The sequence below is a fragment of the Dermacentor albipictus genome, chromosome 1, assembly GCF_038994185.2.
Source record: "Dermacentor albipictus isolate Rhodes 1998 colony chromosome 1, USDA_Dalb.pri_finalv2, whole genome shotgun sequence".
Taxonomy (NCBI): Eukaryota; Metazoa; Arthropoda; class Arachnida; order Ixodida; family Ixodidae; genus Dermacentor; species Dermacentor albipictus.
This window is the reverse complement of record NC_091821.1, coordinates 189,737,061-189,749,760: the sequence shown is the minus strand read 5'-3', so window position 1 is coordinate 189,749,760 and position 12,700 is coordinate 189,737,061. Positions and strand designations below refer to the sequence as shown.

At 43.0% G+C, this 12,700-nt stretch overlaps 1 protein-coding gene across 3 annotated transcripts in view; it reads right to left on the bottom strand.

The window, feature by feature from the left end:
- Nucleotides 1-12,700, bottom strand: part of LOC135898039 (retinoblastoma-like protein 2) — a 127,558-nt gene that overhangs the window by 83,263 nt on the left and 31,595 nt on the right. For all 3 annotated transcript variants that reach the window (XM_065426773.2, XM_065426771.2, XM_065426772.2), the window contains exons 11-13: nt 12,513-12,659; nt 2,008-2,090; nt 67-187 (exon numbers count right to left, since the gene is read on the bottom strand). In XM_065426773.2, coding sequence (XP_065282845.1) covers nt 67-187; nt 2,008-2,090; nt 12,513-12,659 — 351 coding nt within the window. The remainder of the gene's footprint in view (nt 1-66; nt 188-2,007; nt 2,091-12,512; nt 12,660-12,700) is intronic.

Genomic DNA, 12,700 nt, shown 5'->3' with positions numbered 1-12,700 from the left:
ACAACAAAGCAACTGTGAGCACCTAGTAGAAAGGCCTCCTTAAAGCACGGTGCGAAACAATCTTACATGGTTAAGGTGCTTCACCACTTCTCGCCACAAGCCCTCCTCAGCACGGATTAAAGGCTCAATGATCTTGTAGAAGTTGTAAGGCATCAAATTGAAGACTTCCAAGATCCAAGGAAAATCTCTGCACAGCGGGATACATCAACATCGTAATGGCATTATATGACAAGAATTTTACTATGTCACAGTCTCTGTGCTGCGAGAAAATGCCATGGCAGATGGAAGCAGCCTTAATTTCTAGCACTGCTGCACATCAAGCTTTCCTTGCAGTGGCACTACCTTTTGGTACATCCACATTAATGAGTAAAGAATTCGGTGAAGAGATAAATGTATTCAATAAGTACAGGAACAGCGGCCTCTTGGCACACGTGTATCAACACAATTCCTTTCCACTAAACTACAGCTTGACATACACTCACTAACCACAGCCTTCAACCTCTTTTCATTCATAAAATTTGTCAGGCAATGAGCGTCTTTAGTTCTTTGAAATCACATTTGTGACTGCTGGTGTTTCAGCACACCGGCACATAATCACGCAGTACTTTTCTCATTTCACACGCAACGGGTAAAGCAAGAAAAAAATAATTATGCAAGACATAGCATGCTAAAAACTTTATGTTTAACGATACAATGACAACTTTACTATAGAATGGAATGCCTTTAACTTAATAGTTAAGTAGTTGCTTAATTATTTTACTTTAAAAGCAAGCACACAAATACAGAAAAATACTTATTGCAGCAAAAGACGACTGATGACTGAACAGTATACTTGTATAGAGTAGACTTCTGTGAATTTGGCACCAGTTAATTTTTCGGTTGATTCTATCAAGACTGTCATGTCTATTCTCGATCACGTACATTTCTGTAAGCCAAAATTTCCATTATTTAATTCCTGAAATTGGCCCTAGTTTCATCATTCGAACTTGGCTGGGCAGCATGCCTGACCGAAACGGAGGCCCCAATCATTACCACAATGGCAGCAGCATCTGTCTTTGCAGTGCTAAGGGTCAGCGAATGTTTTGTAGAAACTTATCTTCAGCATAAAGAGCCGATTTTGGCCTGCATATGGAAAGTTTCTCAATGAAAACAGTAGATCACAATTAATGATTAGTATTTATTCGATTCTACACTCAGATGCAAAACTGCAACTGCATTCAGTGCTAGCAACCATCTACCGTCAGAGCCTGTCTCTACAACTGTCATCACATGACAGTGGCAGAAAAATTTTTCATGTAGGATGACAACAATGCGCTGCTTTCAGGTACCAATACAGAAGCTCATTCAAAAGATGTTTTACGCGCAAAGCTAGCAGTAACACAGTCACATCACGCCTTCAGTGCATCGCAAGACAAACTGGCGAAGTGACGAGCCTAGGTGCTAGGCACCATTCTGTTTACAATTGCAGCATAGTCATTCAAGCAATGCAGAATACAAAAAAAAAATGGACCAACATCCTGTGGTCCATAGACAGCAATAAAAAGCTCTCTAAATTGAAAATGATGGACATCAGATGTTAATAAATTTGTGTTGCAAAAGTAACCCCAGGCATCATCTTATTTATGATTGCCAAAATTAGAGGCATGCTAGATGCTTTCCTTTTTTCAATTGGGTGCATGCTAGATTTAGGCGCACATTTCTTTCTACAATGAACCCATAAAAAGTGGGTGGACATTATATTCTGGGCGCACTAGAAATGGATAGATACTTACAAATAAGGCAGCAATGCATTTAAAGCTTTTTTCTGCCTCTCTCTCTCTCTTTTTTACCTGCCAGATTATTGAATTCCACCAGTTCCTTCAAGGTCAAATTAACGGATATATATCTGTCTGCCTGTCCTGTCTGTGTGTTATTTTTTTTCCCCTCAAAACGTTGGCTCAAGTTAGCTGGGACACCAACACCCCTTTCCTAGTATCAAATTAGCAAATGAATGAAGAAAACAATTACCGTTGTGAGTTGTAGCAGAACATCACAATCTCCAAGCAGCATGCAAAAAGTGACTGCTGGAAGACACTGTGACTTAGATGTGCCTTTAAAGTAGAAAAAATGAAAAGTAAAATGCATTAATGTTGTGGCAAATGAGAAAATAAAATTAATACAAACTCATTCACTCTGATGACAAATTTTGAGGCACACAGGGTACACAAGCTAAACTTGGGGCAACAATCATGAGAAACCCCATAAAGCACACCTGTAAGAGTTTGAATTTTTTGACGATGAACAGAAATGTTTGGTTTGTGCTACGATGTTTGCTAACAGTGGTGCTGAAGCCTTTGCATTACCTTGGTTCCTACAATATCCGTCAGGTTATAAGCAAATCATTTTGTATTTGGACTTTTCTAGTTGACACCTTTACTCCCTGTTTTGTGTAAGATCCGACTGCCTCTGTTGAGTGTATGCTGCGTGATCACATACTCAGTTGCCAGCAATTATTTCAGTTTCACTGCTGCTTTGTGCTTCAAGAAGATCACACTGTAAATGCACTTAGTGAATGATGTGGTTCCCGCAGAATATCAGCACAACACTTTAGCGACACCTTGTTGCGACGCATTCAATGCTCCGAAATCTTTGTCAAACCATAAAACACTATGAGGTGGCGTGAAAATCACCCAACAGCAAGAAGAAAAAAAGAAAAAAAAACTCATGTTTTGCTTGATACACTTGATCTTATGCTTATAGTTCAATGATTGACATTTACAGGTAACAAAACAAGCTTATAAGGTTACAAAGTGTGGTTCCAATGTTATTACGAAGGATTAATTGTATTACATAAATTATGTTAAAAATGGCAGCTGAAATAAACTAGTATCACATTAACCTTTTCAAAGTATTTTTTTTTTTCAGGAAATGCGTGCCTCTAGGATTAGTCTTTAAAGCGAAGCTTTCTTTGCCTCTTTCTTTGACTTTTCCACTGCTACTGTTGCTGTCTAGCACACCACATGGGGTGAAGGGTGGGAGGGGGGGTGTTGAGAGCATGTATATACATTGCAGGAGCACTGCAGAAAGGAAAGGCGACACAAGACACTCATTTGAACCTTTCCATTGCGTCACCACAATGCCCTCTGGTGCTCCCTGGGCGTCGCCACAATATCATCTAGACTGCTGCAAGTGTGCGTGGGGCCCCGCAAAAACCACTGCAGAAGCTGCAGCGCTTACCTTTATACTAACGCGCAGCAGTCCAGAGGGGAGTTAGAGAGATGGGTAGAGGAGGTAGAGAGAGAAGACAGAGAATGGGTAGAACCGACGCAGTTATGACCTGAGTGAATAACAACCTTGCCACTCTTCGCTCATGGCAGCTCGTATACATGGTGGGAGCGCGGAACAGGGAGAGGCGACGTAAGAAAGCAAGGAAATGCTATTACTAGACACCGGCAGCAGTTGTGGAAAAACTGAATAAATTTATATTCTAGGTGCGGTATGCTGCTTTTTCTGAAACAAACACTGTGCGAATTTGTCAAGCGGACAATTGACGCAGGATGTGCAGACGCAAAGCCACATTAAAGCCCTGCAGCGTCTAGATGACACTACAGCAACGGCCACCCATCAAATCGACACTTCTGTACTTTGTGGCCACGGCATGGCTAGAGGTCGTGGGTTCGATCCTGACCCTGGCAGCCGCATTGCAATGGGTGCACAAAATACAAAAACGCTAGTGTAATATGATTTAGGTGCATGTTAAAGAATCCCAGGTGGTCAAAATTAATACAGAGTCCCCACTAGCGCGTGCCTCATAGCCAGATTGTGAGTTTGGCACATAAAGCCACTTTATTTAATTGAAGTTTAACACTTCTGCTACAATGCAATGTGCTGTGCGAGGCAATGACAATGGTAATCTTCTCACAGACAATGAAAAATGGCGCACAACGGCTCAAGCAAACACGTCTCGCTGTGTGTTGTGTACTATGTAGACAAACATAATAAGTCGTGCCCGTTTAATGTAAACTCACCTCCCTCATATTGCACTATACGCTGAAGAGCCTAAACATTCGCCGTAAGCATCACCGCAAATTATCGTCAATGAACACAAAAGGCACACAAAGCTTTGCTTACACTGATTCCCACAGTGCATGGGACACACACTTTGTTATTGCCAATTTAAATTCTTCAGAGTGACCTAAGGTATTTCAAGAAAGAAAAGGCAAATAATTTTTATGTGACAATAAAGCAACAAACTTTGTTTTAATTATTGTGAGTACTTTTGTACTATTTTTATTGTTGAATACATGGTTAAACTAGCATAATTAATTTTTAACAAATGCAATAAAATTCACACAAATTATTTTTGTTTGAAATATGTTTAGCCCAACTAGAGCCCATATTTTTAAACATTCCATTCCATTTTCCATTTTTATCCTGTGTTGCGCCGAGGTTGTGATACCAGGAAAGATGGCAGTGTGCGGACTCCGGGCCACATCCAAAGAGGTCACGAAACGCCAGAAAAATGGAAAAAGGAGTGGGCCATTAGAGAATCTGACCCCAGGACTCGAGGACACATTTCCACAGTGAAAGCGAGGCATGTCATGCGAGTGCTCACAAGCAATCTCAGTGGCATGTCAGGAAAGCAAAGCGTGGGAGAAACTTGCAGTAATAAATTGGTTGATCACTAGACGAGATTCTATCACTACTCATGTGTCTTGTAAAAAGAGACGCACACACAGCAGTACTGCCATTTTTCAAGGGCCTGCCTGTAAATAAAGTAATCGCACACCAGTAATGTGGGCAAGCATCACGCAGTACCATATTGAGTGATAAGAAACAAGATACAAATCTCTTTCCCAGCGCTCGTACTCAATATGAAGCGCACGTGATTTCCAATCATAGAGATTGCAAGCGGGGGCGTGAGCACATGGCAATCAACTAGGCAAATTGGGAATGCAGCCAAACTACCGCAGTTGCAGCCACCATAGGGCAAAGATAAAAATATGTTTTGGCGGAAGTCAAGGCATGGCAGCACAATGAGGATTTTTTCTAGAAGTCACGCAAGGTACGGCACCTCCAGAGTGATACTAAGCAGTACTTTGTTCCGAAAAAGTGAGTTTTCACATGAAACATTCTTAAAATCGGTCAGAGGGTGACGCTTGATAAAAGCGCAAGCAAAGTAAACATGTTATATTATTACGCCGATACTTTTACAACCGTACTACCCAAGTGCCTTTTAATTTCGTATCATTGTGTAGAGAAGAGAAGCCATTATTCGATCATGCATGTGTCGCACTCACAGGCGGCACCATTTTGCGCCAGACTTGACCCAATGGGAGTTGAATTCTGCCTCTCGCTCACCGTTCAGATAGCCATAGCTCGGCAGTACTTTGTCATTCCAAGCAAAAGCTCACTATGCCGCTGTAGGTATAATTTATCAAAGTCAAACTGTTGCTCATCAGAAATTCGTGCACTGAAACCTCATTACAACGAAGTTAAAGGGGGAGCCAAAATTACTTCGTTATATCTGTGGCTTCATTATATCGACTATTGCCATTTACTGGAACATGCCCAATAGGGTGCACAATTGTAAACATGGAAATGTGATCAAGGAGGCAAGCGGACTTCGCCGCGCCAGTGTGGCTCGGTCGGGTCATGGCCTCTGAGATTGCGCCGGTGCCAATACGATCTGGGATGCCATGCACAGCTGGCAGTCCATGCAGCGCAGCGCGGCACGGCGCAGGAAGAGGGAAATCTGAGTGCATGGCTGGGCGTGACCCCCGAGATTGCGCTGGGTAGACCTCGGAGGCCATGGAAATGGAAATGTGAAATGAAAATGTGAAATGTGAAAACATGGAAATGTGATCAAGGAGGCAAGCGGACTTCGCCGCGCCGGTGTGGCTCGGTCGGGTCATGGCCTCTGAGATTGCGCCGGTGCCAATACGATCTGGGATGCCATGCACAGCTGGCAGTCCATGCAGCGCAGCGCGGCACGGCGCAGGAAGAGGGAAATCTGAGTGCATGGCTGGGCGTGACCCCCGAGATTGCGCTGGGTAGACCTCGGAGGCCAGGCCCAGCTGTGGCTGCCTGCACAGCGCACCGTAGAGAGAGAAGTGAACTCGCAATTTTTTCACACTACCACACAGCATGGCGCGACTCGTGCAGGCTTGCCGACAGTCAGCTATGCATGCCTGCACGGCGCGTTGTGCAGTAGAAGTTAACGCACTAATCTTTTGCACCGGTGCAGCTTGCACAGCCAAGCACGTGCAAGAATGAGAGGTCAGTGGAGAAGTGCGATAGTGAGCTGCTGCTTGTGCGCGGCTACTCGCAGCAGTGAGAAATACCAGTGTTGCTCGACAGCGTATTCAACACAGGGATACGGGAGTTTTAACTGCCACGATGAACGAGCGAACCCTGCAGAAAGCACTGTACTCAGCGCACAACCGCTGAGTATTTTTTGGATTCGCATATAGTTGTTTGTTACATCCACTGGCAGGATGATTTCATTTCATTAAAACGAGGTTTTATATACATGGATCTCTATGGAGATTTCATTTATTTCATTACATCCATTTTTTCGTTATATTCCATCTCATTATAACGAGGTTCAAGTGTATGAGGCACACAAGTGTGCAATTTTTTGCAGAAATTTCATACTCGTTTGATTATGGCGCCTCCGCATAGAATACATAAAGTCCAAAAATGACGTTAAGAAACTGGCCGCAATACAGAGGGATGCCAATTCGTGCCCACCATCTCTGACCCCGGCAAGCCCGCTACATTAGGGAACGAGCACTATTGCAAGAGCACTACTGCAAGAGCACCCCCGCTAGCTGTATCATAAGTTAAGCATGTGAGCTTTTTAATGCGTGAATAGATATCATGTGCTTTACTATGGTATCGTTGCGTAGGGGAAAGAAGCCATTACTTGGATCATGCATGTGTCACGTGCGTAGAGCTGTTGTCGCTCCATGCATGATGCAATTGGAACAAATTTAGGCTCGTGCACAGTGTTCGGAGAGGCATAGCAAGGCAGTTTGTCTGTCCATCCAGGCAGGAATGATCGTGCTAGAGAGAGCTCATTATGCCATAACAGGTATAATTTTTCAAACTCAAAAGGGTACTCAGCAGGTATTATACAGCCTACAGGTGTGCAATTACTGCAGATATTTCAGACTTGCTCGTCTAAAGCCCACCTGCGTTCGACATGTATAGTCCAGAAATGGCATGAAGAGACTTGGGCAGCAAGACAGATATCCACCCCCTCTGACCATGGTGCAACTTGTCTGTCTCCATAGGGAGTGCAAGTGCAGGAGATTGAGGCAAGCACAGGAGCCCCAAGAATCTATGAGTGCAGCATGCTCGAGCAGCGCAGGGCAGTCTTGGGTGTCACCAGTAGGAGTGTCGTTTCTTTACCCTAGTGCCCAAACATCTTTTGCAAAACAATGGGCCCACTACGAATAGGGAGCAAGCCCAATTGCAAAATTAGACCGTAAGAACCCCGCTAGCATGAGATAAGTTAGACATGCAAGCTTTCTAATGTGTGAATACATGTAATATGTACTTTGTTATGTAATTTCAGTACGGTTGTGCCCATACACCCTCTGCAACACATTGAAGATGTTTCACATATCCCAGTGTGGCTGTGTGCCTGATACAGTCTATACATTTTTTTCCTTTCACACATTCAGTCATCACTGTACATGTTTGGCCATGACTACTAGGGATTTGTTTCTGCTGCTGTACATATATGGCAGTGACCCTCGAAGGGTTAGCATGTATGACACACAGTCACTAGATGCAGCACATCATAAGCCTGAGTCGTCTGTAGCTGTTTTTCTTTCACTGTTGAAAATAGTAATATTAGCTTGACAGATGACAGTGGCCATAATTACCTCCATAATTAAAGAAGGCATGCTACTCATTATGGATCTTAAAACATGTTCACTGCGGCGTGGGACACAGGTGGGCCGCGGCAGTTATTCCCACAGTGTAGGCTGTGCAGGGGTTTCCTGCAGTGCACATGTGACATCAGTTAGAAATCAATGGCGAGGGAAAATCATTATTGCTTCTCATCTGACACATTGTGCTGCCATTTCTCTATGCCTTGAGGAACTCTCTGGTTACACACAGGTGGGTCACGATGCACCAGAAGGACCCACTGGTGCACTGGACCCATGACCCACCAGAGGGACACTACAAGTGACCCACTGATGGGTCACGATGCACAGGAATTGAGACTTCCAAAAGCGCTACCGCAGTGAACGTGTTAATTACCAAAGCTTTTTGTGCCATTGTGCACTTGACCTTTGCACTTAAAAATTGCATGCTTTTACTGTTAGTGCTATCAAAACAACTGCCTGTGAAGCACTTGGCAATCCTGTTAACATGCAGTCAGCTCCAGGTGACACAGTGTGCTTAACTGAGCTCAGCAACTGTATTATAAATTCTGCATTTCACTAAAAAAATGAACACCCACTGATGCATGCATAAGAACAGTTAACTTATTTTTACAGTAATATTGGGGTATTTGCATACCAATACAAGATTAGCTGAAAGTGCAGCCTTACATAAATTGCACAATGTTAACTGATTATTTGGAATGCAAGCTGAGCATACAGAAGAAGCACCAAGAAAGTGCCGAAATTGACTGTATGACTGAGTGCAAATGCATTTCGATGCATGTTGCCACACTCCTACCTACACTGTGGCGGCAATGCTACTACCTCTAGGCCGACCTCACAGCAAATAGTTTTTTGCAGCACTATCTTTTTTTTTTGTACGTTGTGAATTCTAGGCTCACGAACCAAAGAAAAAAAGAACACAAAATCATACAGATCTCATGCTTTGTGGGAATCCTCACAACTCATTTATCACCTTTGTAGAGCAAATGAGCATTTCTATTGTCTCAACGTGCTAGCTAACACAAGCGAAGAAGAGTAATAAACGTATGTAATCATAAGCCATTCAAATATCCAGCACAATGTGGTTGTTTCTTTAGTTTACACCAGGTGCTGCCGTACACAACTGTCGCCCTGTGATTCTTCAGCATGCATTCACAAGTCAAGATGATCTATAGAATGGATGCACTTTGGATGCACTTGCATTTGTATGCATCAAGGCGCATTTCAATCATCCCAAATCATTAGCTACCACGAGCAAAGAGTGGTAAAACTGAGAATTAAGCATGTGTTAGAACCATCGGGCTATTGTGCTGGGAAACCTTGGTTCAAATTCCACCATCGGACACATAGTTATTTTTTTGAGCAACCACTTGTCTTAAACTCCCACTGATCCCACTGGGGGACAACACGACCCATACCAAATCCCGACAAAGTAGGCAAAGAACCCTTCGCTTTAAAAAAATGGAAAAACCACATTAAAGGAACAATGCACTGCTTAGGTCCACAACACTTCGCCATTAAAGTCTCGAACTTCATGCCTTCAATACCATGTCAATCTTATATTGACTAATATTAAACATTTGAAAATACTGCATAGAACAAAATGTTTTCTGATGAGTGCAATAAAGCTATGTCAACCAACACCTATGCTATTGCTGACACATGACAGGGGTGGGACAGCTGTAACCAATTCTTAAGTAATTTTTGGAGCAGAAAAATCTTGGTGTCGGAACAGAAGATTTTGAATCCGGAGCATAATACCGGGAGAAAAAAGGGATTTTTAGAGCTGCGAATATTAAATTGGAAGCGGTTTGTTTGGTACAAAACACTCCAAATATGGAGCTTAATGAAGAAAGCGATCGCAATTTATTGTTTTGAACAAAAATCCTGTTTCCGCATGCTGCTTACTGCGGAAGTATGATGCCCGAACACAAACTGAAATTCCAGACGAACAGTATGATGAATGCATTCGCGTTTTCTTTTTCTGTCTCTCTCTCTCTCTCTGACGGTGCAGCTGACATATGCTAGAGAAATTTCTGTGTACCGCGTGTCAGGAAGGACGATGTGATGCCCGCCACGCCAGTATATGACAGCATACACCTACAGCTCCATTAAGGCTTAACCAGTACTACTTTGCGTTCTGCAAGCATTCTTCCAATGATTCAAACCAAGACTTATCACAAAATGCTTAGCAAACCAGAGCGTTTCCGGCCATTAGTAATGATTTTGTGAATTTACTGCTGTTCCCAACAGAATGTGGCTGATGTGGAGAGCTTTCACATTTGTGCTGTGAATGACTAGGCATGTTTGCTGCTGTACTGAATTTCCATATTGGCCTCACCGATGCATGCCCGTTACTAACTACAGCCAACATTCGCAGTACGTAATCAAACCAGTCATGTTTCCAGTGCCAATTCTTATGCTCGTTAATAGTCCCAATCGGCGTACACATGTTCATGCACTTCGCTCCTTTTCGTTTGCATTTCCACGTTACACATCTTATTTTTGGGGCTTAATGATACAGGTGTCACACCAACCACATGACAGAAAAATAAATGCTGCAAGGCCCCTACCAACTTGTTTTAACCATGTCTAAAGCAGCCCATTCAAAGCTTTCGAATTTAGTTTTAACGATGTATATTCACACCACACTACGAGAAAATATCACACAAACAAAATAAACCCATTGAGTGAGTATTGAAAGGTGTCTTCTAACACAGGGTTAGAGCAGATGACCGAGCCAGCAAAGCGTGTTGGTCTACCAGCCTGGCTGGCAAGTACTATTATCGTGCACAGCCGTTGGCACCTCATGGGATAAGTATGAAGAAACTCAAAGGTTCCCGAAAAAAATGAATACGAGTTAGTGGACATGCTAATATCGTTCATTATCGCATGTAAATGCAGCAGAACGCAGGCTGCAGTGGTGCAATGCTCGACGACTGCACCAACTACTGATATCCCAAGAGTTCATTTTTTAACGAAACCCAGGCTACTTACCTTAACGCCACTTCCCTCCAAAACTGGCCTAAACATGAACACTTGGTGGTCGCTTTCAGTGTTTTGGTGCAGCTTAGACACAATTTGAAGCAATTTTACGGTTTTGGCACAGCAAGTCGCAAATGTAGCACTTTAGCACAATCGGTGCGATTGGCGCAGCTGTACCACCCCTGACATGAACATGCAGTTGTTTCTTTGTGGAAGCTGCTTGAATGAAATCAATTGGCAATACTCAGACAAAAATCCTTCTAACACAACACGCAAACTACACAGTAGAAAAAAATTGAAGCACAGGACCACCACTTGAAAATTCAAAAAGCATTAAATGGCGTTTGATTTTGTATGTTGCGAGTCAAGCCTTCCAAATTTGCAGCTGCATGCACCAGTGTCCCTTGGTCTTAACAATTAACGGAAGCACTTCCACAATCCAGCTTGTCTTTAAACAATGCCAAATCATTTCTGCTAAAATCTGCCAAGGTGACGCACCAAAAAAGGCCAAGTGATTACAACTTTGCGCATAACCATGCAAGGCAAGCATAGTGCTTAAACTAAGCGTTTTAGTGCTGCTGCAACAAAAATATTCTCATCTTAAGCAATCTGGTGATCCTGCTATCGTGCGATCACTCACAGTGGCCTAGTTTGTTTAATTGAACTCATTAGCTGCCTGCATTTGAATTAAAGAAAGGAAAGGGAGATGCATGCCTAATATTGGTTATGTAAAGTGCACATTACCTGCAACTTTAACTTCATGTGCAGAGGTGCTGACTTTCTTATAACCAGCAAAAGATTTGCAGAGACTGTGGTAATAATTAAGTAGCACAACAATTTTAGAAGAGCAGGCAGAACACCAGCGAAACATGCCCTAAGGAAGTCCCGAAATGCACATCGCTTGGCTGAGTGCCCGTACCACATTGAATGGCAGTTGCGCTTCTCATTGAAGTAAACAGAAATTTTCAGCACATTTCATGCAAAAATGTGGCGGCCATTGGAGGGCAACATATAATCAGTTTACTGCAGTCAGCGCACTTCATTACCATAAAAACGGGCCAAATTGTTCACAGCGAAGCACCGCTATGCATACTTCAATGCGTGCCGCTGACCGCTTATCCACACTAATGCTGTATCAGTGCTGCCCCTTGTAGCTCGACCTCGTGGCAAATACATTGTTTGTACACTCTATTCCAAAAATGAAAGGGAATGTCTAACATGCAATCAAACAGTGATTTCTGGAAAACTGTAATGCAAAAACTCACTCACTTCAATTTGCTATATAGTTTTCATATTAGCCTCCCTCATGGATCCTTTGCAGGAACAAGAAAAATTATCATTTCTAACACAAACCTGGAGTCCCTGTCGTATTGGCACCTCACAAACAAGCCCTTCTTCCCAGAACACTCGCACCACTGCAGTAGTTCAACTAATGTCAAGGGCAAGGTCTAGGTTCAAACGCTGCACATGATATGTGTATTGTAAGCAAGAGCAAAGGTAGGCCTACATATAAACATTGTCTTTGTGGGGTGCATTGCCCCTGCAGTTTTAGCTTGTAGGTGACTACAGCTACCTCTATCATAAGTATGGCTGCACAAAATGGAAGAGCACACACATAAGACACAGACATCCGAAAACACTCACTGCAAGGTCTGTATTATTTGGCCTTTTCTGCTTCATTTCAATGTTAACAATATTTTCAAATGCCTTGTAGAACAATGTCTCTCCTAACTGCAGCCGTTTCCGAGCAAAATCCATATGTGCACTGGTACCTCGCTGGTCAGATGTAGGCTGAAAAGAAAGAAAAAAAGAAAAATGATGTTGGGGGAACA